This window comes from Ranitomeya variabilis, chromosome 2, assembly GCF_051348905.1.
Source record: "Ranitomeya variabilis isolate aRanVar5 chromosome 2, aRanVar5.hap1, whole genome shotgun sequence".
NCBI lineage: Eukaryota > Metazoa > Chordata > Amphibia > Anura > Dendrobatidae > Ranitomeya > Ranitomeya variabilis.
In genome coordinates, this window is record NC_135233.1 from 2,492,486 (window position 1) to 2,519,124 (window position 26,639).

Here is a 26,639-nt window from a genome sequence, read left to right on the forward strand (position 1 = left end):
TTCCCTCTGTTAGCTATTTAGGTCTTAGGCCAGAGCTGGGCATCTAGCGATAAATAGGAAATGCTACCTGGCTATTTCTAGTTGCGCGGCAGGCTTAGTTCATGGTCAGTATAGTTCCATCTTCCGAGAGCTTGTCCCTCTATAGGCTTGCTATGATCTCTGCCTGCAGAGATCATGACAGTTTGACCGGACCAATAAAGTGTTAAAGACCCAGGTTGAGAAAGGAGAGTTATAAGAAGTCTGCTGGGATTTTTTTTTTTTTTTTTTTTTTTTTTTCCTCCAGTCTGCCTTGCTGCAGTCTTTTTTCTCTCTCTCCTCCTAATCTCTGTATGGCTCTGTGTGCACCTGACAATAATGGATCTCCAGAGTGTAACTGCGGGTTTGAATAATCTCATCACGAAAGTACAAAATTTACAAGATTTTGTGGTACATGCTCCGGTATCTGAGCCGAGAATTCCTTTGCCGGAGTTCTTCACAGGGAATAGAGCTAGCTTCCAGAATTTCCGAAATAATTGTAAGCTTTATTTGTCCCTGAAGTCTCGTTCAGCTGGAGACCCTGCTCAGCAGGTTAGGATTGTGATTTCCTTGCTCAGGGGTGACCCTCAAGATTGGGCCTTCTCATTGCCAGCAGGGGATCCTGCGTTACGCGATGTGGATGCGTTTTTTCTGGCCTTGGGCTTGCTTTATGAGGAACCTCATTTGGAACTTCAGGCAGAAAAAACTTTGATGGCACTATCTCAGGGGCAAGACGAAGCTGAAGTTTTCTGCCAAAAATTCCGTAAATGGTCTGTGCTTACTCAGTGGAATGAGTGCGCCTTGGCGGCAATTTTCAGAGAAGGTCTCTCTGATGCCGTTAAGGATGTTATGGTGGGGTTCCCTGTGCCTGCAGGTCTGAATGAGTCCATGACAATGGCTATTCAGATTGATAGGCGTCTGCGGGAGCGCAAACCGGTGCACCATCTGGCGGTGTCTATGGAAAAGACGCCAGAAAGTATGCAGTGTGATAGAATTCTGTCCAGGAGCGAGCGACAGAATTTTAGACGGAAGAATGGATTGTGTTTCTATTGTGGGGATTCTACTCATGTTATATCGGCATGCTCTAGGCGTACAAAGAAGCTTGATAAGTCTGTTTCCATTGGCACCATTCAGTCTAAGTTTATTTTGTCTGTAACCCTGATTTGCTCTTTGTCATCCATTGCCACGGACGCCTATGTTGACTCTGGCGCCGCTCTGAGTCTTATGGATTGGTCCTTTGCCAATCGTTGTGGTTTTGATTTAGAGCCTTTGGAGACTCTTATTCCTCTGAAGGGGATTGACTCCACCCCATTGGCTAATAATAAACCACAATACTGGACACAAGTAACCATGCGTATCAATCCGGATCACCAGGAGATTATTCGTTTCCTGGTGCTGTATAATTTACATGACGATTTGGTACTGGGATTGCCATGGTTGCAGTCTCACAACCCAGTCTTGGACTGGAGAGCAATGTCTGTGTTGAGCTGGGGATGTAAGGGTATTCATGGGGACTTACCTTTGGTTTCTATTTCGTCGTCCATTCCCTCTGAAGTCCCTGAGTTCCTCTCTGATTATCAAGACGTCTTTGACGAACCCAAGCTTGGGTCGTTACCTCCGCACCGTGAGTGCGATTGTGCCATAGATTTGATACCGGGTTGTAAATATCCCAAGGGTCGTTTGTTTAATCTGTCTGTGCCGGAACATGCTGCTATGCGGGAATATATAAAGGAGTCTTTGGAAAAGGGACATATTCGTCCATCTTCTTCTCCCTTGGGAGCTGGGTTTTTCTTTGTCTCAAAAAAAGACGGCTCTTTGAGACCATGTATTGATTATCGGCTTCTGAATAAGATCACTGTTAAGTATCAATACCCATTGCCATTGCTTACTGATTTGTTTGCTCGTATAGAGGGTGCTAAGTGGTTCTCTAAAATTGATCTTCGTGGGGCGTATAATTTGGTGCGGATCAGGCAGGGGGATGAGTGGAAGACCGCATTTAATACGCCCGAGGGCCACTTTGAGTATTTGGTCATGCCTTTTGGTCTTTCTAATGCCCCTTCAGTTTTCCAGTCTTTTATGCATGATATTTTCCGCGATTTTCTGGATAAATTTATGATAATATATCTGGATGATATTCTGATTTTTTCTGATGACTGGGACTCTCATGTCCAGCAGGTCAGGAGAGTTTTTCAGGTTCTGCGGTCTAATTCTTTATGTGTGAAGGGGTCTAAGTGCGTTTTTGGGGTCCAGAAAATTTCCTTTTTGGGGTATATTTTTTCTCCCTCTTCCATTGAGATGGATCCCGTCAAGGTGCAAGCTATTTGTGACTGGACTCAGCCCTCCTCTCTTAAGGGTCTTCAGAGATTTTTGGGCTTTGCCAACTTTTACCGCCGATTTATTGCTGGTTTTTCGGATGTCGTTAAACCACTGACTGATTTGACCAGACAAGGCGCTGATGTTGCTAATTGGTCCCCTCATGCTGTAGAGGCCTTTCAGGAGCTTAAGCGCCGTTTTGCCTCTGCCCCTGTGTTGCGTCAGCCTGATGTGAATCTGCCTTTTCAGGTTGAGGTTGACGCTTCAGAGATCGGAGCTGGGGCAGTGTTGTCGCAGAAAGGTTCCGACTGCTCCGTCATTAGGCCTTGTGCCTTCTTTTCTCGCAAATTTTCGCCCGCAGAGCGGAATTATGATGTTGGGAATCGGGAGCTTTTGGCCATGAAGTGGGCGTTTGAGGAGTGGCGCCATTGGCTCGAGGGGGCTAGGCATCAGGTGGTGGTATTGACTGACCACAAAAATTTGATTTATCTTGAGACTGCCAGACGCCTGAATCCTAGACAGGCGCGCTGGTCTTTATTTTTTTTCTCGCTTTAATTTTGTGGTGTCATACCTACCGGGTTCTAAGAATGTTAAGGCAGATGCCCTTTCTAGGAGTTTTGACCCGGACTCTCCTGGTAATTCTGAACCCACAGGTATCCTTAGGGAGGGAGTAATTTTGTCAGCCGTTTCTCCTGATCTGCGGCGGTCCTTGCAAGAGTTTCAGGCGGATAGACCGGATCGTTGTCCGCCTGATAGACTGTTTGTTCCGGATGATTGGACCAGCAGAGTCATCTCTGAGGTACATTCTTCTGCATTGGCAGGTCATCCCGGAATTTTTGGTACCAGGGATTTGGTGGCAAGATCCTTCTGGTGGCCTTCCCTGTCACGAGATGTGCGAGTCTTTGTGCAGTCATGTGACGTTTGTGCTCGGGCTAAGTCTTGTAGTTCTCGGGCTAGCGGACTGCTGTTGCCCTTGCCTATTCCTAAGAGGCCTTGGACACACATCTCGATGGATTTTATTTCAGATCTGCCTGTTTCCCAGAAGATGTCTGTCATCTGGGTGGTCTGTGACCGTTTCTCTAAAATGGTCCATTTGGTTCCTCTGCCCAAGTTGCCTTCTTCTTCTGAGTTGGTTCCTCTGTTTTTTCAGAATGTTGTCCGATTGCACGGTATTCCTGAGAATATTGTTTCTGACAGAGGTACCCAATTTGTGTCTAGATTTTGGCGGGCATTCTGTGCTAGGATGGGCATAGATTTGTCTTTTTCATCTGCTTTTCACCCTCAGACTAATGGCCAGACCGAGCGGACTAATCAGACCCTGGAGACATATCTGAGGTGTTTTGTCTCTGCTGACCAGGATGATTGGGTTGCTTTTTTGCCATTGGCAGAGTTCGCCCTCAATAATCGGGCCAGCTCTTCCACCTTAGTGTCCCCGTTTTTCTGTAATTCGGGGTTTCACCCTCGATTTTCCTCCGGTCAGGTGGAATCCTCGGATTGTCCTGGAGTGGATGCGGTGGTGGAGAGATTGCATCACATCTGGGGGCAGGTTATGGACAATTTGAAGTTGTCCCAGGAGAAGACTCAGCGTTTTGCCAACCGTCATCGTCGTGTTGGTTCTCGGCTTTGTGTTGGAGATTTGGTGTGGTTGTCTTCTCGTTTTGTCCCTATGAGGGTCTCTTCTCCTAAGTTTAAACCTCGGTTCATCGGCCCTTATAGAATATTGGAGATTCTTAATCCTGTTTCTTTCCGTTTGGACCTCCCTGCGTCCTTTTCCATTCATAACGTTTTTCATCGGTCGTTATTGCGCAGGTATGAGGTACCTGTGGTACCTTCAGTTGAGCCTCCTGCTCCGGTGTTGGTTGAGGGTGAGTTGGAGTACGTTGTGGAGAAAATTTTGGACTCTCGTGTTTCCAGACGGAGACTCCAGTATCTGGTCAACTGGAAGGGTTACGGCCAGGAGGATAATTCGTGGGTCAATGCATCTGATGTTCATGCTTCTGATCTTGTTCGTGCCTTCCATAGGGCTCATCCTGGTCGCCCTGGTGGATCTGGTGAGGGTTCGGTGCCCCCTCCTTGAGGGGGGGGTACTGTTGTGAATTTGGATTCTGGGCTCCCCCGGTGGCCGCTTGTGGAATTGGACTTGTCATCCTTTTTCCTGTTTCACCTGGTTCCATCAGTAGTGGGTGTCGCTATTTAAGCTCATTTCTCTGGTGGTTTCTTGCCGGTCAACAATGTTATCTGATGCCTCTCAGTGCTTGTTCCTGCTTCTAGACTACTACTAGATAAGTTGGACTTTTGTCCATGTTTTGTTTTGCCTATTTGTTCCAGTTCACAGCTGAAGTTTTGTTACTGTGTCTGGAAAGCTCTCGTTGATCAGGGATTGCTACGCTGGCGTTATGAGTTAATGCCAGAGTTTAAGGTAATCTCTGGATGGTGTTTTGTTAGTGTTTTTCTGCTGACCATGAAAGTATACTATCTGTCTTCTGCTATCTAGTAAGCGGACCTCAAATTTGCTAAGACTATTTTCCTGCTGCGTTTGTTGTTTCATCTGAACTCACCGTCATTATATGTGGGGGGCTACTGTCTTCTTTGGAATATTTCTCTAGAGGTGAGCCAGGTCTTATATTTCCCTCTGTTAGCTATTTAGGTCTTAGGCCAGAGCTGGGCATCTAGCGATAAATAGGAAATGCTACCTGGCTATTTCTAGTTGCGCGGCAGGCTTAGTTCATGGTCAGTATAGTTCCATCTTCCGAGAGCTTGTCCCTCTATAGGCTTGCTATGATCTCTGCCTGCAGAGATCATGACACCCCGCCATGTGAGCGCTCATACGTAGCTGACTCCCTGCAATGTGAGCGCTCATACGTAGCTGACTCCCCGCCATGTGAGCGCTCATACGTGGCTGACTCCCCGCAATGTGAGCGCTCATACGTAGCTGACTCCCTGCAATGTGAGCGCTCATACGTGGCTGACTCCCGCCATGTGAGCGCTCATACGTGGCTGACTCCCGCCATGTGAACGCTCATACGTAGCTGACTCCCCGCCATGTGAGCGCTGATACGTGACTGACTCCCCGCCATGTGAGCGCTCATACGTGGCTGACTCCCCGCCATGTGAGCGCTCATACGTAGCTGACTCCCGCCATGTGAGCGCTCATACGTGGCTGACTCCTCGCCATGTGAGCGCTCATATGTAGCTGACTCCCCGCCATGTGAGCGTTCATACGTGGCTGACTCCTCGCCATGTGAGCGCTCATACGTAGCTGACTCCCCACCATGTGAATGCTGATACGTGGCTGAATCCCCGCCATGTGAACGCTGATACGTGGCTGACTCCCCGCAATGTGAGCGCTCATACGTGGCTGACTCCCCGCCATGTGAACTCTGATACGTGACTGACTCCCCGCCATGTGAGCGCTCATACGTAGCTGACTCCCCACTACGTGAGCGCTCATACGTAGCTGACTCCCGCCATGTGAGCGCTCATACGTGGCTGACTCCCCGCCATGTGAGCGCTCATACGTAGCTGACTCCCGCCATGTGAGCGCTCATACGTAGCTGACTCCCGCCATGTGAGCGCTCATACGTGGCTGACTCCCCACCATGTGAATGCTCATACGTGGCTGACTCCCGCCATGTGAGCGCTCATACGTGGCTGACTCCCCACCATGTGAATGCTCATACGTGGCTGACTCCTCGCCATGTGAGCGCTCATACGTAGCTGACTCCCCACTATGTGAGCGCTCATACGTAGCTGACTCCCGCCATGTGAGCGCTCATACGTGGCTGACTCCCCACCATGTGAGCGCTCATACGTAGCTGACTCCCGCCATGTGAGCGCTCATACGTAGCTGACTCCCGCCATGTGAGCGCTCATACGTGGCTGACTCCCCACCATGTGAATGCTCATACGTAGCTGACTCCCCACCATGTGACCGTTCCTGCCTGGCTGACAAGCCTCACTGTGGTAATTGCACCCAGACTCTTCTCATACTACAGTCTTCGGTGAATGTCCAAAGGACCGGATCATTGCCGTCTATCATATTCTATCTCATATCCTACTACAACTCTCATTATGGTCTTCTCTTCACAGGACTGGATCGATCTGGTTATTGCCGTGTCTCCACCGAAGGAGTACGATGATGACGTGTAAGTAATCCCTGCCATCATGTCCCCTGCTCACTATCACCCGCCTGCGCTGCAGCCATCCATCCCCTTGTGTACTGGGGTCGCTCCACCACCGTCCTGCTTTCCTCCAAGTGTCAGCTCTTCTGCACAGGATCATCAGTGTGGTGGAGCCGAGCACAGTGCTGTAGGGAACCATCGCCTCCAGAGCTGCACTCAATATTCTGCTGTTACGTCATGTCTTATCCTCCAGGTCTTTTATTAAATAAAATAAAAATACTTTACATGACAATAACTAAGATACATTACAAATAAAACACAACAGAACAAAACATAAGAACAAAGCTCCAATCAGACGACCACAAACGACAAAAGTCACAAAGAAATAAACCAGAAATGGAACCAAAATGGAGAAAGTTCATGACCTACAAATCAGGGACGAGAAAGAAAAATTCCAATAAAAATAAAGAAAGCAAAACTAAAAGACAACAAACAAAATACTCATAACTACATGAATACCCCTGTAAAAATTTTACATAATAAATAGTATAAAATCATATAAGACCCCCGGCCCAGCTTCATTCATACTACTATATACAACCCCAACTACATCCACACCGTCCTATATACATTATTATATACAATATATACACTATAAACACATTATACTAAACCAAATATTATACAACGCCGCAAACACAACAAAACCCTACTGGTCCCACTGCCTTACCTTACAGCCCCCCCCTTACACCACCACATTCACCCCACAACAAACCTAAATACAATACAGTGTACAAGATTAACATTTTATTTTTTTTTTATATATTTTTTTTTAATTATATTTTCTTTCTTTTTTTTTTTTTTTTAAATATATACTATATATATATATACACACACACCAACTCTAACTATCCCGCCACCCCTGATCCAGCTCTGGCCACAAAGTTCAGGAATTATCCGAGCTAGGATCAGGCCCCAAAGTTTTTCCCCAGGCGGGGCCTGGGCCAGGCCAGATCAGTCTCTTATCACCGCCGTTGAACCCCCCAATCCCCCCACCCAACCTAACTAAGACCCTCTATTATACACACTATATACAATATATACAATACACTATATACAACATATACATAAACCAACTTCACAGAACACAACCTACATACTCACCACCCAAGGCTCAAGTTCGATGCCTGCAAACCTTCTATTCAAGGAACAGAAATACAAAACAAAAATCTAGGGTGTAAAGATATCAGCCCACCACCAGGATATAGAAGCGCTAACGGACTAAGGCACCCCGAAGGAGAAACCCCTCCAGAGATGGGCCGCCCTCCGGGCACCCAGTCCTTCGCACTCCAGAGAACGCACCTTCACCAGGGCACCTAGGATGCTGCTACAAACTTCATCTACACAGAGGATTTTACTCTGCGTCATAACTAAAACTCGTGCATTCCACGTGAAGTACCTGACCACGGCACTGACTAAGAATAAAGTGGCTCGGTCCCTTCTCCCGAGGTCTCTGAACGCTCCATAGGCCCACTCGGCATAGGACAGAGTGGCCAGCCGCGGCCAACCAATGGAAGCGCCCACCCTGTTGTACACCTCTGTATTAAAGGGACAATGAAGCAGGAAGTGCTCCATGCTTTCCAGCATGGTAGCGCAATCCTCACGGGGACAATTTCTGTCCACGGAGCTCCTGTGCTTCAAATTGTCCCTCACATACAACTTACCTTGGAAGCAGCCAAATCAAGTCCCAATACTTCTTGGGGATCCTGCTAGAATTTAACAAACTTAACCCAACCTCTAGATCCCGACTCGGGCAGTCCTTGAGGACCAGTGGTCTTTGAAAATGCGAAAGCAAGACCCGCATGTTGAGGAGTTTCCTCGGGAGGGACCTCACTTCCCACATTCCCAGACCCCACCGGCGCATAATTTTCAGAACCGGGGTAACATAAGCCGGGAGATGCCCGTGCGGTGTGCGAAGATCCTTCAATCTTCCCCCTGTCTCTCATTCCTGGAAGAAAGGCTGAAACCATCCTTTGCAGGAGAATACCCACGGAGGAGCCCTCTCTTTCCAGAGGTTTGCCACGTTAACTTTCAAAAAGGTGTTCACTAGAAACACCACGGGGTTCACCATATTCAACCCCCATAGTCTCCTCGTGCGATAAGTGACCTCCCGTTTGACTAGGTTCAGTCTATTCCCCCATAACATCTGGAAGAACAGACTGTAGACCCGTGTCCAGACAGGCTCCGGCAAGACACAGACGCCGCCCAGGTAGACCAGCAAGGGGAGCAGGAAAGCTTTGCACAGGTCAACCCTTTCCCTCAGGGTCAAAGACCAAACCTTCCATTGGTCCACTTTTTGGGCGACACCCTTGATTCTGCCTTCCCAGTTTTTCGTGGGGTAATCACCCTGGCCAAATTCGATGCCTAGGACTTTGGCATGTTCTTGGGGTTCGGGAAGGGTGTCCGGAAGATCAAACGTGGGATCCCCGCCTCCCAGCCAGAGACTCTCACACTTGTCCTGGTTGACCTTGGATCCGGATGCCTCCGAGTAGCTCTCCACTTCTGACATCACCACCATCGCCTCCTCTTGCGAAGAAACAAAGACAGTAACGTCGTCTGCGTAGGCCACTACCCTCAGGATAGCCTCTGGCGCCAACCCGCCCATCCTCACCCCCGCCAACAGTCCACAATCAACCCTTCTGAGGAAGGGATCGATCGCAAACGCGTAAAGCAAAGGACTAAGAGGGCAGCCCTGGCGGACACCAGATCCCACCCCGAAAGGTTGTCCAATCCACCCGTTTACCAGAGGGAAAGTCTCAGCCCCTGCGTACAAGGTCTTAAGCCAGTCCACAAACCCTCCAGGCAGACCATACCTCAAAAGAGTGGACCAGAGGTACTCGTGGTCTACCCGATCAAAGGCTTTTGCCTGATCCAGGGTCAGCAAGAACCCCTTCCAAAGGCCCGCCCTGCCTTGCTCCACGGCCTCTCCGACACCTAGAACAGCACTGAAAGTGCTACGGCCAGGAACGCAACAGTGCTGGGCCTCCGAAAGGAGCCGCAGTGCAAACTTCACCAGCCTATTGAAGAGTATCTTAGCCAAAACCTTCCTGTCCACATTGAGAAGTGATATGGGATGCCAATTCTCAATGCGTGACGGGTCCTTACCCTTTGACAAAATGATCAAAGCCGACCTTCTTAATGATCTCGGCAGAGTGCCCGAGGAGAGACACTCATTAAACACCTGAGTCAAGAGGGGGACCAAGGAGTCCCTAAAGGTCTTAAAGAACTCGGATGTTAAGCCATCCAGACCTGGCAATTTTTTGGGCCGGAGCCCATCGATCGCCAGTCTCACTTCATCTTCTTTGATCGCTTCTGCCAAACCGCCCAGCGAGAGGTCAGCCCCTGGCTCAGGAACAGCTTCAGCCAAGAAAGCCGACATCCTGTCACGATCCAGTTCCTTCCTTCTCAAGAGGTGTGAGTAGTATGAACTGATGACCTCCAAGATCCCTGATCTGGACCTTCTCAGGGATCCCGTACTGTCCATCAGCCCGGTCACTATCTTACTATTCACTGACATCTTGCAGCTTCTGTAAGGGTCGGGCGAGTAGTACTTCCCGTAATCCCTCTCAAAAACCAAAGATGCGTGCCTATCGTACTGACACCTCTTTAGCAAGGATTTCACACTGGAGATTGCCTCACGGCTACCCCCAGTCGAGACAAGATGCTCGAGTTTCCTCCTCAGGCTCTGATACAGGCGATCCCTGTTCAGGCTTCTGAGGTTCGAGAGTTGCCGGAAGAATCTCGCCACCCGATGTTTGAACATCTCCCGCCACTCAGACTTAGTGTTACTTAGGCCCAGCAGCGGTACCTGGCTCTGGAGAAATTCCTCAAAGGACCGTCTTACAGCTTCTTCCTCAAGGAGTGACGAATTCAGCTTCCAATAACCTCTTCCCATCCGAGGAGTCTCTGTAACGCTCAGAGAAAACATAATCAAACAGTGATCGGAGAATTCCACCTCCACAACCGACAACGGCGAGGAGACGGCATCCTCCTTCAAATAAAACCTGTCTATCCTAGACCTGCACTGACTACCTCTAAAAAAGGTGAACCCCGCGTGGCCTGTGTTGTGCCGGATGTGGACATCAACCAGGCGTGCCTCACTTACTATCCTATTTAGCGTGACGCAATCGTAAGCCAGCCGGTCTCCGGAACCTCCTCTATCACAGGGTCTCGTGACGTTGTTGAAATCCCCTCCAAAGACCACCTGCCGACTCGAAAATAAGAAAGGTTTGATCTTCATGAAGAGACACTTGCGGTCCCACTTGGACTGGGGACCGTAGATGTTAATGAGCCGAAGCTCCTGTCCCCCAATGGAGACATCTAGGATCAAGCATCTCCCCATTTCTAACTCGATCAATCGTCTGCATTCAACCGCTGCGGTCTTAAAAAGGACCGCCACCCCGCTATACGGCTCGGCCGCAAGAGACCAGTAGGAGGGCCCGTGCCTCCACTCCCGCCTTGCTTTATGCATGGTTGATAGGTCGGTCAACCTGGTCTCCGAGAGACCGTTGGCCGAGAAAATGAAAGGCCGTGTACCTTGCCACATCTGACTTTATGCTGGCAACATTAATGGTTGCCAGTGTCAACGGGGTGGGTGCCGCCATCATCATTGATTGAATTAGATAGCCTTTTTCTTCCCACCCCCAACAGTTTCACCCTCTTCCTCTGACAATGATGAGTTTTTAGTGCGCTTAAGACAAACAGACTCATCCATTCTCTCCTTACATACACTCTGGCCCTTGTCTGGTGGTCCTGAGGTAGTCCCCCCCCCCAGAAGGCTTTGTATTTGCCCCCTGGGAAGAAGACCCAGCGACCTCCTGAGCCCCAACAACGTTGTCCGCAACCTCCGGCCCCGGGTCCCCATCGCCCCCCTCTGGAGGGGTGTCCTGGAGGGCCCGGAACCGGTTAGAGAGATCCATCAGAGGGGGGGCGGCTGGACCTTCCAATGGCACCTGTATCAGGACTACGGAGTCAGAGGGGTCGCACTCCAAGGAGGAGGCTCGAGGCCCGGACCCCCTCTTATCCTTAGTTGTTTTCCTGTTACCCTTTTTCTTTTGCTGTGACCACTCCCCCTCTCCCTCATCCAGACTGTCACCGGATGAAGGTTCCTGGGCAGACATGGCGTCCTTTTGCTCCTCCCTTTCAAGTCTCTTGACTTCCTCGTTCAATTCGCAGTCTTTAGGATCCTCAGCTGCAAGTGAAGCACCCGGGTCAGAGTTTAGGGTCATTACTCCCTGCCCCCTGTTCCCATGGCGCTGCTCCTGCCGCCTGACATTGGATGGCGGCAGCCTGCTCCTCACCGGTTCCCTGCCTCCTCCGCCTCTACTGGTCCCTTCACCGGCGAGATTAGTCCCGGCTTTCGCCTGTCCCGCACTCGCCGCTTTCAGGACCGCATTGGCAAAGGAACACGGACAGCGACTGAACGGGTGACCGAGGTCACCACACAAGTTACACCTAATCCTGCCACAGGTAGCAGCAAGATGGCCGAGGTCCCCACACAGTGCGCATTTCTGGGTGGTACACTGCGCACTGAAGTGTGTGGGGCTGCCGCACCTCTGACAGACCATAGGCTGCCCCCGGTAGAAAATCAAGATCCTGTCCCTCCCCAAAAATGTTGAGGAAGGGATATGGGTAACGGTGTTTCTTGAAACCTTCAATTTCACCATGAAGGTCCAGGCTCCTGACCAGATACCATGCTCGTCGAGGGTCTTTTCAGGAATACCGACGATGTCGCCGTATCGTCCAACCCATGTGGAGATGTCGACACAGGAAAGTGACTCGTTACTGGTCAAAACGGTCACCTTCCTGACCGAGTTCTGGCGGGATATTGCTACAGTGTGGAAACCCTGCCATTCGGGGCGACCCCGAGCCAGCTCATGGCGAGACCAGAAAAGCTCAAGGCCCTCCGGTCTCACGAAGCTGACATCGAAGTAGGAGGTCCCATAGGGATGGATCAAGGCGAAGATGTCATATGCCACGAAGCCCATCCCCAGCAGGAGCTCAGCAACCTTTGACCGATCAGGACAGGCATCCTTGCTTACCCACTGGAGACGGGCCACGTTCCTACGGTTACTCCTCTGCCCCGGTGTCGGCAGAGACCAGACAGTCTCTGCCCCTCTGTCTCAGAAGGCAGAAAGACCGTGTCTCTCTATCCAGAAAGACAGATCAACCTCCCTCCCCTCTACATTGATAGAACTCTCCCCTCTCCTCAGGGCGTCCAGGAAGCGCTGTTGCAAGTCACCATCCTCAGGGTCACCAGACAAGGGCGCACTACTAACCCCAGCAGTGACAGCTCCTGAATAGCTTGGGGCTGAAGCCCCCGCCACCGCTGGGGGGGCAGCGGGACCACTACCTGCTTCCCCTCCACCAACACCCGTAATGCTCTCCTCATTCACTTCACCACTACTCCCATCATTTACTCCACCACTACTCCCACCATTCACTCCACCACTACTCCCATCATTCACTCCACTACTACTCCCACCATTCACTCCACTACTACTCTCATCATTCACTCCACCACTACTCCCATCATTCACTCCACCACTACTCCCTCCATTCACTCCACCACTACTCCCATCATTCACTCCACTACTACTCCCACCATTCACTCCACTACTACTCTCATCATTCCCCTTACCATTGCCACCACTTCCCATCACTTTATTACCAGTATTGTCACCACCATTTGTCCCAGTGTTCTCTGCACCTTCCACAGTAACATCCATTCCTTCCTCACTTGTGTCTGGCTTCTCTGCACTCACACCTGCTGGACCGGGGGAGGGGGCAGCACCACACCTGTTTTCCCTTGATTGGTGCTCTGTTGTGTCTCTGGAGCACCTCGCCCCCCTACTGCAGCAGTTTGTATTTTATTATTCTGGGCCCGCTGCTTGTTGGGGGGCGCCGCCTGCCCCGCACCCACAGACTTCGGGGTCCCGGTGTCACATTTGGGTGCTGGAGCACTCTGTCCTCCCGTCGCAGCAGGGCGCCCAGTGTTCCCTGCAGATGATTTTTCCTGCTTTTTTTTTCCTTTTTGGACTCGCTGCTCCCCTATCGCAGCCGCGTGCCTCTTCTCTGTTGAGGCGCACTGCGCCCCTGTCACAGCTGCGTGCCTGTTCTCCTTTAAGGCGCACTGCGCCCCTGTCACAACAGTGCGCCCCCCTTTCGCAGCACCAAGTTTCTCGGACCTGCCCCCCACAGCCCCGGCGTCGGCCGGCTCAGCCGTAGTGAGCAGGGATGGAGTCTGCCCACACCGTCCCCCTTTTGCAACGGCGTGGACATCCCCCTCGCCCTCCTTGGCCCCGGCGATAACCGGCTTAGCCGCGGAGGGTAGAGAGGGAAACTCCTCGGGGTCCCCTATGTCCGGCGCCGTGAGTACCACCACAGCCTCACCCCCTGCACTGTTCCCCGCACAGACGGTAGCAACGCCGGACGTCCTCCTCCTCTCCCCACCTTGCCTATGCCCCGGACCCACTGCAGAGCCCGTGCCTTTAGGTTTGGTGGGGTTTACACAGGAGGCGGTAGGTGTAACATCATCCATCAGTACATATCTGTAACTCACCACCTCCCGTGCGGTCTCCTTCGTTGTCTTCTTCCTCTTCTTTGTTTCCTCTGCTGGCTCGTCCTCACCAAAGGAAAAGCGGTCCAGGTTCCCTGGAGACTCCAGCTGTCGGATCTCCTGTAGCAGACCGCCCTCCTCCTCTTCCTCCGCTGACACTCCAGCCTGTGCTGTCGGAGACCTCTGCCGTGCCGGGAGGCCGCTTCCCTGTTGTCGGCTCTGCGACTCACTCTCCCGGCTGGTTCCAGCTTATAGGACTCCAGTCACAGCCACGTCGTCGTCCTCCTCCTCGTCGCTTAGGACGCCGGTTGGCGGTTCTCCTGAGGTATTTAACCCCTTCATTTCTGAGAACCGCCGCTGGTTCTTAAACCTCTCCAGGAAGGGACCTGCACTTTTCTCAATCCCCTCCCGGAGGAGCACTAACCGGGCCACCTCATCTCTGAGGGCTCTGAACCTCTGGGAGGTCACGGGTTTCTCCTTGTTAGAGGCTTGGGTGTTCAGGATCCGAGCCTCCCGCAGCTTCTCCTTCAGCCCGGTCAGTGCTTTGCCGGCGTCCTCGTACTCACGTAGCATGGCGACCACTCGGGAGGAGAAGGTACTCGTGGACTCGCCGGAGCTCCTCTCCCCCCAGGATGTTCCTGGGCTCTCCTTCCTGGGGCCTGGGGTGCCCCTGTCTCCCTCTCTGGGCGGACGATGAGCCGTCTCAGGGTTGGAGTAGGTGGGTAAGGTTTTCTTCACCCGTCCTGACCTCCTCAGTCCCTCTTGGGCCAGTTGCTGCTGCTGCTCTCTGTCCCCCGCCGGCACAGACTGGGGAACAGAAGCCTGGGAAGCCATGCCGGCCTCCCAGGAAGCCTGCCTCTCCCTGGGGAGAAGAGAGGCAGACTCTGGGCCTCCTGCTGGAAGTGCTGGAGCTCACAAGACAGGTGCTGCTCCTAGCAGGGTGTGACTGATTGTGGGCACCTGTCCTCCAGTCACCTCCAGAGCTGCAGTCACTAGTCTGTTACATTGAGTCTTATCCTCAAGTCACCTCCAGAGCTGCGCTCACTATTCTACTGTTACATCATGTTTTATCCTTCAGTCACCTCCAGAGCTACAGTCACTATTCTGCTGTTATATCATGTCTTATCCTCCAGTCACTTCTAGAGCTGTTGTCACTATTCTGTTGTTACATTGTGTCTTATCCTTGTCGGACTTGGCCTCTGGCTCTCTAGGTATCCGTCATTGGCGTGTGGCTCTCTAGGTACCCATTGTCGGCCTCTGGCTCTCTACATACCCGTCGTCGGCCTCTGGCTCTCTAGGTACCCGTCATTGGCCTCTGGCTCTCTAGGTACCCGTTGTCGGCCTCTGGCTCTCTACATACTCGTCATCTGCCTCTTGCTCTCTAGGTACCCGCCATCTGCCTCTTGCTCTCTAGGTACCAGTCGTCGGCCTCTGGCTCTCTACATACCCATCGTCGTCCTCTGGCTCTCTAGGTACCCGTCGTCGTCCTCTGGCTCTCTAGGTACCCGCCATCAGCCTCTGGCTTTCTACGAACCCGTCGTCTGCCTCTGTCTCTCTAGGTACCTGCCATCTGCTTCTTGCTGGCCGCATACCCTCCGTTGGCCTCTGGCCGGTTTAGTGCAGCTGTGTCCTCGCTGTGCAGTAATGAAGGCAGTCACCCAGGAGAGTCCAAAGTAAACACAGGTTTAATGTCCAAAACTAGCAAACAAAACAAACTGTATCCTCTGGATCACAGCCAGGAAACAAGACAGTCCGTAAATGCGTCCTGTTGCCGAGGGCGACTGCACCAGTGTATAATAGAACACCATTCCCTCACACAGGCTGAGCTTTTGCAGAGCCATCTGCTCTGCACCTTGCAAGCTCCACACTGACACACCCAAACCCTTTGCTGCAGGGTTTTTATCTGGAATTTGTGGCCATGGGCCACCTGGAAAACCCAGGCTGAGGACCTTCCTGTAGTCCGTTTCAACAATAAAAACCCATGGCAAGTTTTTTGAATCTGCCTTGGACAAATAGCATGCCCAAAACAAACACACACTTTTATTCTGCATTGCAATCACAGCTACGCCTGTGACTGCAGCGCACTCCCACGACCTCAATATGTTTCTTTGCGCATCCTGGGACACATAGCGACCCTCGCATATGACCCTGGTCACTGTCTCCCATACCCCCCTCTCTTCCAACTTGTGGGGTTGAACATTTGTCACCATAGAAGGGCCCCGTGACAGGGCATCCACATTTCCATGTGATTTCCCGGCCCGATGTTCCACGGTAAAATTGAAGTTTTGCAAAGACAGGAACCATCTGGTGACCTGAGCATTCCTCTCCTTGGCATTCCTCATCCACATCAAGGGCGAGTGATCTGTCACCAAGCGAAACGGTCAACCGAGCAAATAATAGCGTAGGGACTCCAAGGCCCACTTAATGGCGAGGCATTCCTTCACCACTACGCTATAATTTTTCTCGGCCGGGGTGAGTTTCCTACTTGGGTAGGTGACCAGATGCTCCTCTCTGTCCACCTCCTGTGACTGCATCTCTCCTTGGCCAACGTTAGAGGCATCTGTCTGCACAATGAAGCATTTCAGAAAGTTGGGGCTAATGAGGACGGGCTGTCCGCACAGCACCATCTTCATGGATTGCTACACTTCCTTCGCCTGGGGGTTGCACCGAACCATGACCGGCTTCCTTCCCTTGAGGAGATCGGTAAGGGTTGTTGTTCCCGAAAAGTTAGGTATAAACCTCCGGTAATACCCAATGATTCTGAGAAACGCTCTCACCTGTTTGGTGGTAACAGGTCGGGGCCAGTTCTGAATGGCCTCAATTTTATTGATTTGGGCTTTGATAACCCCACAGCCGATCACGTATCCTAAGTACCGGGCTTCCTCGAGCCCTATCACACATTTCTCGGGATTCGCCATCGAGCCCGCAGCTCTACTACCGCTTGTCCCTCAGACAAGTGGGTATGCCAGTCAGTACTAAAGGTGATGATGTCTAATGAACGAAGCGTTTGCACTGTGAAAGGTCTCCATGGGGAGTAAGGGAAAGAGGGGTAATTTACTACAATATTGTAAAACGAGTATTGTTATGTAATATCTGCTCTAAGTTTTGTTATGTTCATTAAAAGTTTATCTGATTAAAAAAAAAGATGATGATGTCATCTAAGTACGTGGATGCATACTTCCGATGGGGTTCCAGCACTGTCCATCAACCTCTGGAACAATGAAGGGGCTCCATGTAGCCCAAAGGGCAAGACTACATAGTGGTAAAGACCCTTCAGGGGTATGAAGGCGGTCTTTTCCTTTGCCGACTCTGTAAGAGGCACCTTCCAATAACCCTTGGTCAGATCGAGCTTGGTAAAGTACTGGGTCTGACCCAGGCGCTCAATCGGCTCATCCACCCGGGGCATTGGGTACAGGTCGAACTTCGACACTTCATTTAATTTACGGAAGTCATTACAGAACCGTAATGATCCTTCCGGCTTTGGGATTAGCACAATGGGGCTTACTCCCAGCTGGAGCATTTGTCGTACCTCACTCACAATAGCTTGTCTCCAGGCCTCAGGCACCCAGTATGGTTTAATTTGTACCCTTATATGAGGCTCGGTGACAATGTCATGCCGGATGACTGAGGTACGACCGGGTAATTCTGAGCATACGCCTGCATTCTCTTGGACTAATTTCAGAACCTCTCGACGAGGAGATACCTCTCGAAACGCGTTGGTTAATTTCCCTAACCGAGCCTCCGTCCTCGCTCATCTGTGACGTCACATTTTAGCTCCGCCCCCTCGCGCGCCGCATCCCAGTGTTGCTCACGGCCGGAGCACGCGGGCAGCGGGTGCCTCCTGTGTACTCCTGAGGCCCCCAACCATAGCACTCCACACGCTAAATACTCCTCCTCCCGAGCAGTAATTCCTGAGCACCACACTCCAGCTCGGTCCCATCTACTACCCGGTGGGTCCTGCACAGCCCTCTTCCTTATCTACAACCTTGCAAGTAAGTGTGCCTTCTTACCAACTACTCTAAGCACGCTGCATTTGGGGTACATACACCTGACTATTATCCAGGGTACTTTAATTATACCCTATATGTGTTTGTCTACATACTACAGAGACTTCATACTACACCGGTAACACGGTATTGGTACCTCTTCTCACTGGCAGCAATTCCTAAAACGCCAAAACCCAGCACAGCTTCAGTGGACTATCTATTTGAAACAAACTCCCTTTTACGGGCTCTACAGTGCAGGGCACGCGATAGCACCTGTAAGTACATCCCTATACCCTAAACGCACCACATATATATTTATCGATTCCCAAATTATTTAAACCACTAATTTAGCTCTCCCAACAGCTGCATCAGCAAGCAGGATTTCCTCATCGATCTACACATGTCAGATCTTTTTGTAGCAAGCAAGTGAGTACTAGAATATTATATTATATATATTTTTGGGGGGACTATTCACCCTGCTACATCTCCATCTAGTTCAGCTAGCGCGGCGATTATCTTACTTTATCTACTCTTCGCTTTTTAACAGGTACCTACACAGAACCTGTTTTAATCGCCAGCTGCTCCTGGACTTATTTTTTTCCCCCTTGTCCCTATGGTGGTAAGCGCCAGTGCTATTACCTAGTTTTAATTTCAGAACCTCTCGACTGTCATGATTCTCAATGGCGAGAGAACATAGCCCAGCATATATGAGAACTAGCTCTTGGAAGATGGAAACTATACTGACCATGAACTAAACCTGCCGCACAACTAGAAGTGGCCGGGTAGCATGCCTACGTTTTTTTATCCCTAGATGCCCAGCGCCAGCCGGAGAACTACCTAATCCTAGCAGAGGAAAAGACAGTCCTGGCTCACCTCTAGAGAAATTTCCCCAAAAGGCAGACAGAGGCCCCCACATATATTGGCGGTGATTTTAGATGAAATGACAAACGTAGTATGAAAATAGGTTTAGCAAAATCGAGGTCCGCTTACTAGATAGCAGGAAGACAGAAAGGGCACTTTCATGGTCAGCAGAAAACCCTATCAAAACACCATCCAGAAATTACTTTAAGACTCTAGCATTAACTCATAACACCAGAGTGGCAATTTCCGATCACAAGAGCTTTCCAGACACAGTAACGAAACAGCAGCTGTGAACAGGAACAAAATGCAAAAACACACAAGGACAAAAGTCCAACTTAGATGGGAGTTGTCTGGTAGCAGGAACATGCACAGAAAGGCTTCTGATTACATTGTTGACCGGCATGAAACTGACAGAGGAGCAAGGTTATATAGCGACTCCCACATCCTGATAGGAGCAGGTGAACAGAGGGGATGATGCACACAAGTTCAATTCCACAAGTGGCCACCGGGGGAGCCCAGAATCCAATTTCACAACAGTACCCCCCCCTCAAGGAGGGGGCACCGAACCCTCACCAGAACCACCAGGGCGATCAGGATGAGCCCTATGAAAGGCACGGACAAGATCGGAGGCATGAACATCAGAGGCAGTGACCCAAGAATTATCCTCCTGACCGTATCCCTTCCATTTGACCAGATACTGGAGTTTCCGTCTGGAAACACGAGAGTCTAAGATCTTTTCCACAACGTACTCCAACTCACCCTCAACCAACACCGGAGCAGGAGGCTCAATGGAAGGCACAACCGGTACCTCATACCTGCGCAACAATGACCGATGAAAAACATTATGAATCGAAAAGGATGCAGGGAGGTCCAAACGGAAGGACACAGGGTTAAGAATCTCCAATATCTTGTACGGGCCGATGAACCGAGGCTTAAACTTAGGAGAAGAAACCCTTATAGGGACAAAACGAGAAGACAACCACACCAAGTCCCCAACACAAAGCCGAGGACCAACACGACGACGGCGGTTGGCAAAAAGCTGAGTCTTCTCCTGGGACAACTTCAAATTGTCCACCACCTGCCCCCAAATCTGATGCAACCTCTCCACCACAGCATCCACTCCAGGACAATCCGAAGATTCCACTTGACCGGAGGAAAATCGAGGATGAAACCCCGAATTACAGAAAAACGGGGACACCAAGGTGGCAGAGCTGGCCCGATTATTGAGGGCGAACTCCGCCAAAGGCAAAAAAGCAACCCAATCATCCTGATCCGCAGACACAAAACACCTCAAATATGTCTCCAAGGTCTGATTAGTCCGCTCGGTCTGGCCATTAGTCTGAGGATGGAAAGCAGACGAAAAAGACAAATCTATGCCCATCCTAGCACAGAATGCCCGCCAAAATCTAGACACGAATTGGGTCCCTCTGTCAGAAACGATATTCTCCGGAATACCATGCAAACGAACAACATTTTGAAAAAACAGAGGAACCAACTCGGAAGAAGAAGGCAACTTAGGCAAGGGAACCAGATGGACCATCTTAGAGAAACGGTCACACACCACCCAGATGACAGACATCTTCTGAGAAACAGGCAGATCCGAAATAAAATCCATCGAGATGTGCGTCCAAGGCCTCTTCGGGATAGGCAAGGGTAACAACAATCCCCTAGCCCGAGAACAACAAGGCTTGGCCCGAGCACAAACGTCACAAGACTGCACAAAGCCTCGCACATCTCGTGACAGGGAAGGCCACCAGAAGGACCTTGCCACCAAATCCCTGGTACCAAAGATTCCAGGATGACCTGCCAACGCAGAAGAATGAACCTCAGAGATGACTCTACTGGTCCAATCATCAGGAACAAACAGTCTACCAGGTGGGCAACGATCAGGTCTATCCGCCTGAAACTCCTGCAAGGCCCGCCGCAGGTCTGGAGAAACGGCAGACAATATCACTCCATCTCTAAGGATACCTGTGGGCTCAGAATTACCAGGGGAGTCAGGCTCAAAACTCCTAGAAAGGGCATCCGCCTTAACATTCTTAGAACCCGGTAGGTACGACACCACAAAATTAAACCGAGAGAAAAACAACGACCAGCGCGCCTGTCTAGGATTCAGGCGCCTGGCAGACTCAAGGTAAATTAAATTTTTGTGGTCAGTCAATACCACCACCTGATGTCTGGCCCCCTCAAGCCAGTGACGCCACTCCTCAAAAGCCCACTTCATGGCCAAAAGCTCCCGATTCCCAATATCATAATTCCGCTCGGCGGGCGAAAATTTACGGGAAAAAAAAGCACAAGGTCTCATCACGGAGCAGTCGGAACTTCTCTGCGACAACACCGCCCCAGCTCCGATTTCAGAAGCGTCGACCTCAACCTGAAAAGGAAGAGCAACATCAGGCTGACGCAACACTGGGGTGGAAGAAAAGCGGCGCTTGAGCTCCCGAAAGGCCTCCACAGCATCAGGGGACCAATCGGCAACATCAGCACCCTTCTTAGTCAAATCAGTCAATGGTTTTACAACATCAGAAAAACCAGCAATAAATCGACGATAAAAGTTAGCAAAGCCCAAAAATTTCTGAAGACTCTTAAGAGAAGAGGGTTGCGTCCAATCACCAATAGCCTGAACCTTGACAGGATCCATCTCGATGGAAGAGGGGGAAAAAATGTATCCCAAGAAGGAAATCTTTTGAACCCCAAAAACACACTTAGAACCCTTCACACACAAGGAATTAGACCGCAAAACCTGAAAAACCCTCCTGACCTGCTGGACATGAGAGTCCCAGTCATCCGAAAAAATCAGAATATCATCCAGATACACAATCATAAATTTATCCAAATAATCGCGGAAAATGTCATGCATAAAGGACTGGAAGACTGAAGGGGCATTTGAAAGACCAAAAGGCATCACCAAATACTCAAAATGGCCCTCGGGCGTATTAAATGCGGTTTTCCACTCATCCCCCTGCTTGATTCGCACCAAATTATACGCCCCATGGAGATCAATCTTAGAGAACCACTTGGCCCCCTTTATACGAGCAAACAAATCAGTAAGCAGTGGTAACGGATATTGATATTTAACCGTGATTTTATTCAAAAGTCGATAATCAATACACGGCCTCAAAGAGCCGTCTTTCTTAGACACAAAGAAAAAACCGGCTCCTAAGGGAGATGACGAAGGACGAATATGTCCCTTTTCCAAGGACTCCTTTATATATTCTCGCATAGCAGCGTGTTCAGGCACAGACAGATTAAATAAACGACCCTTAGGGTATTTACTACCCGGGATCAAGTCTATGGCACAATCGCACTCCCGGTGCGGAGGTAGTGAACCAACCTTGGGTTCTTCAAAAACGTCACGAAAGTCAGACAAGAATTCAGGAATCTCAGAGGGAATAGATGATGAAATGGAAACCAAAGGTACGTCCCCATGAGTTCCTTTACATCCCCAGCTTAACACAGACATAGCTCTCCAGTCGAGGACTGGGTTATGAGATTGCAGCCATGGCAATCCCAGCACCAAAACATCATGTAGATTATACAGCACCAGAAAGCGAATAACCTCCTGGTGATCCGGATTAACACGCATAGTCACTTGTGTCCAGTATTGTGGTTTATTACTAGCCAATGGGGTGGAGTCAATCCCTTTCAGAGGTATCGGAGCCTCCAATGGCTCCAAATCATACCCACAGCGTTTGGCAAAGGACCAATCCATAAGACTCAAAGCAGCGCCAGAGTCGACATAGGCGTCCGCGGTAATAGATGACAAAGAACAAATCAGGGTCACAGATAGAATAAACTTAGACTGTAAAGTGCTAATTGAAACATACTTGTCAGGCTTCTTAGTACGCTTAAAGCATGCTGATATAACATGAGTTGAATCACCACAATAGAAGCACAACCCATTTTTTCGTCTAAAATTCTGCCTCTCGCTTCTGGACAGAATTCTATCACATTGCATATTTTCTGGCGTTTTCTCAGTAGACACCGCCAAATGGTGCACAGGTTTGCGCTCCCGCAGACGCCTATCGATCTGAATAGCCATCGTCATGGACTCATTCAGACTCGCAGGCACAGGGAACCCCACCATAACATCCTTAATGGCATCAGAGAGACCTTCTCTGAAAATCGCCGCCAGGGCGCACTCATTCCACTGAGTAAGCACAGACCATTTGCGGAATTTTTGGCAGTATATTTCAGCTTCATCTTGCCCCTGAGACAAGGACATCAAGGCCTTTTCCGCCTGAAGCTCTAAATGAGGTTCCTCATAAAGCAACCCCAAGGCCAGAAAAAACGCATCCACATTGAGCAACGCAGGATCCCCTGGTGCCAATGCAAAAGCCCAGTCTTGAGGGTCGCCCCGGAGCAAGGAAATTACAATCCTGACCTGCTGTGCAGGGTCTCCGGCAGAGCGAGACTTCAGGGACAAAAACAATTTGCAATTATTTTTAAAATTTTGAAAGTGAGATCTATTCCCCGAGAAGAATTCAGGCAAAGGAATTCTAGGCTCAGACATAGGTGCATGAACAACAAAATCTTGCAAATTTTGTACCTTTGTGGCGAGATTATTCAAACCTGTAGCTACACTCTGAAGATCCATTTGAAACAGGTGAACACAGAGCCATTCAAGGATTAGAAGGAGAGAAAGAGAGGAAGGCTGCAGTATAGGCAGACTAGCAAGTGATTCAATTAAGAGCACACTCAGAACTAGAGGGGAAAAAAAAAAAAAAAAAAATTGTAGCAGACTTCTTTTTTCTCTCCTTTCTCAGCCAGAAATTTAACCCTTTTTTGGGCCGGTCAAACTGTCATGATTCTCAATGGCGAGAGAACATAGCCCAGCATATATGAGAACTAGCTCTTGGAAGATGGAAACTATACTGACCATGAACTAAACCTGCCGCACAACTAGAAGTGGCCGGGTAGCATGCCTACGTTTTTTTATCCCTAGATGCCCAGCGCCAGCCGGAGAACTACCTAATCCTAGCAGAGGAAAAGACAGTCCTGGCTCACCTCTAGAGAAATTTCCCCAAAAGGCAGACAGAGGCCCCCACATATATTGGCGGTGATTTTAGATGAAATGACAAACGTAGTATGAAAATAGGTTTAGCAAAATCGAGGTCCGCTTACTAGATAGCAGGAAGACAGAAAGGGCACTTTCATGGTCAGCAGAAAACCCTATCAAAACACCATCCAGAAATTACTTTAAGACTCTAGCATTAACTCATAACACCAGAGTGGCAATTTCCGATCACAAGAGCTTTCCAGACACAGTAACGAAACAGCAGCTGTGAACAGGAACAAAATGCAAAAACACACAAGGACAAAACTCCAACTTAGATGGGAGTTGTCTGGTAGCAGGAACATGCACAGAAAGGCTTCTGATTACATTGTTGACCGGCATGAAACTGACAGAGGAGCAAGGTTATATAGCGACTCCCACATCCTGATAGGAGCAGGTGAACAGAGGGGATGATGCACACAAGTTCAATTCCACAAGTGGCCACCGGGGGAGCCCAGAATCCAATTTCACAACACTCGACGCTGCTGTTCCAACAGTGTCTGCTATTTTTACCTCTCTCTCAGCCTTGGCCGGTGACAGAGGGTTCCCTGTTGGTACGAACGGGGTCGCCTCTGTGACCAGACATTCCTGGTACTTCCACACTTTCATCAGGTTGACGTGATACAGCTGTTCAGGTTTTCTTTTCCTTGGCTGGTAAACTGAATAATTTACTTCTCCCACCTTCCCCTGTATCTCATATGGCCCTTGCCACTTGGCCATGAGCTTATTCTCTGGGGTGGCACTAGTACCATCACTTGGTCCCCTTCATTAAAGGTCCTGACCGTGGCTCTTTTATTACACACGCGGCTCTGCGCGGCCTGGGCATCCATCTGATGCTCCTTCATTATTGGCCGCACTTCTGCAATCCAGTCCTGCATGCTTGCCACATGTTCAATGACACTCTTAAGCGGAGTGTGCTCCTGTTCCCACGTCTCCTTGTCTACGTCCAGCAATCCCTTCGGGTGCCTGCCATACAATAGCTCAAATGGGGAGAACCCTGTGCACGCCTGTGGTACCTCACGGATAGCAAACATCAGTGCAATAACATGTCCCAATCCCTCCCGTCCTTGGTGACCACCTTTTTTGCATGGATTTAAAGGTCTTGTTAAATTATTATTATTATTTTTAAATAGCACCATTAATTCCATGTTGCTGTACATGAGCAGGGGTTACATCAAAATGCAAATATCACTTACAGTAAACAAAACTAACAATGACAGACTGATAAAGAGGGAAGAGGACCCTGCCCTTGCGGGCTTACATTCTATAGGATTATGGGGAAGGAGACAGTAAGTCGAGGGTTGCAGTAGCTCTGATGGTTTGTTGAGGTGGCCGTGTGGTTATTACAGGTTGTAAGCTTCTTTGAAGAGATGGGTTTTCAGGTTTCTTTTGAAGGATCCAAATGTGGTGGATAACCGGATGTGTTGGGGCACTGAATTCCAGAAGATGGGGGATATTCGGGAGAAGTCTTGGAGGCGATTGGGTGAGGAGCGAATAAGTGTGGAGGAGAGGAGGAGGACCGGAGATTACGTGATGGAAGATATTGAGAGATTCGTTCGGAAATATACGGAGGAGAAAGGTTATGGATGGCTTTGTAGGTCAGGGTTAGTAGTTTAAACTGGATACGCTGGGAAATTGGGAGCCAGTGAAGGGATTTGCAAAGAGGGGAAGCAGGAGTGTAGCGAGGAGAGACAATTAGTCGGGCAGCAGAGTTAAGGATGGACTGGAGGGGTGTGAGAGTGTTAGCAGGGAGGCCACAGAGGAGGATGTTGCAGTAGTCGAGGCGGGAGATGATGAGGGCATGCACAAGCATTTTGGTAGCGTGAGGGTTGAGGAAAGGACTGATTCTGGAAATATTTTTGAGCTGGAGGCGACAGGAGGTGGCGAGAGCTTGGATGTGCAGTTTGAAGGACGGGACAGAGTCGAGGGTTACTCCGAGGCAGTGGATTTTGAGGACAGGGGAAAGTGTGGTTTCATTTATTTTGATAGATAGATTAGGTAGGAAAGATATGCGAGATGGAGGAAAGATAATTAGTTCAGATTTGTCCACATTGAGCTTGAGGAAGCGAGAGGAGAAGGAGGATATGGCTGATAGGCACTGGGATTCTGGACAGCAGAGAGGTGACATCTGGGCCAGAGAGGTAGATCTGTGTCATCAGCATATAGATGGTACTGGAAGCCATAGGTCCTTATGAGTTGTCCCAGGCAGAGTATAGATTGAGAAGAGTAAGGGCCCAAGGACAGAGCCTTGAGGGACACCAACATAGAGGGGGCGAGATGAAGAGGTAGTATGGGTGTAGGAAACGCTAAATGTGCGGTTGGCAAGATATGAGGAGATTCAAGATAGGGCGAGGTCTTTGACCCCAAAGGAAGAGAGGATTTGTAGTAGGAGACAGTGGTCAACTGTGTCGAAGGCAGAGGACTGGTCTAGAAGGAGGAGTATAGAGAATTGTCTGTTAGCTTTGGCTGTAAGTAAGTCGTTAGCAATCTTGGTCAGAGCAGTCTCAGTGGAATGTTGGGGACGGAAGCCAGTTTGCATCTAACTCTCTCTTCGACAACCTACAAAGTGAGAGGAAAGTTCAGCATGGACGTGCTGCTCAAGGAGTTTGGATGAAAATGGGAGCAAAGATATGGGGCGATAGCTGGACATAGCGCTGAGGTCAAGGGAT

General features: G+C 49.9%; 1 protein-coding gene across 2 annotated transcripts in view; it reads left to right on the plus strand.

Annotated features, from left to right (window-relative positions):
- The window catches only part of USH1C (USH1 protein network component harmonin), a 407,047-nt gene that overhangs the window by 370,323 nt on the left and 10,085 nt on the right, over window positions 1-26,639 (plus strand). For both annotated transcript variants that reach the window (XM_077281844.1, XM_077281845.1), the window contains one exon: window positions 6,418-6,473. In XM_077281844.1, coding sequence (XP_077137959.1) covers window positions 6,418-6,473 — 56 coding nt within the window. The remainder of the gene's footprint in view (window positions 1-6,417; window positions 6,474-26,639) is intronic.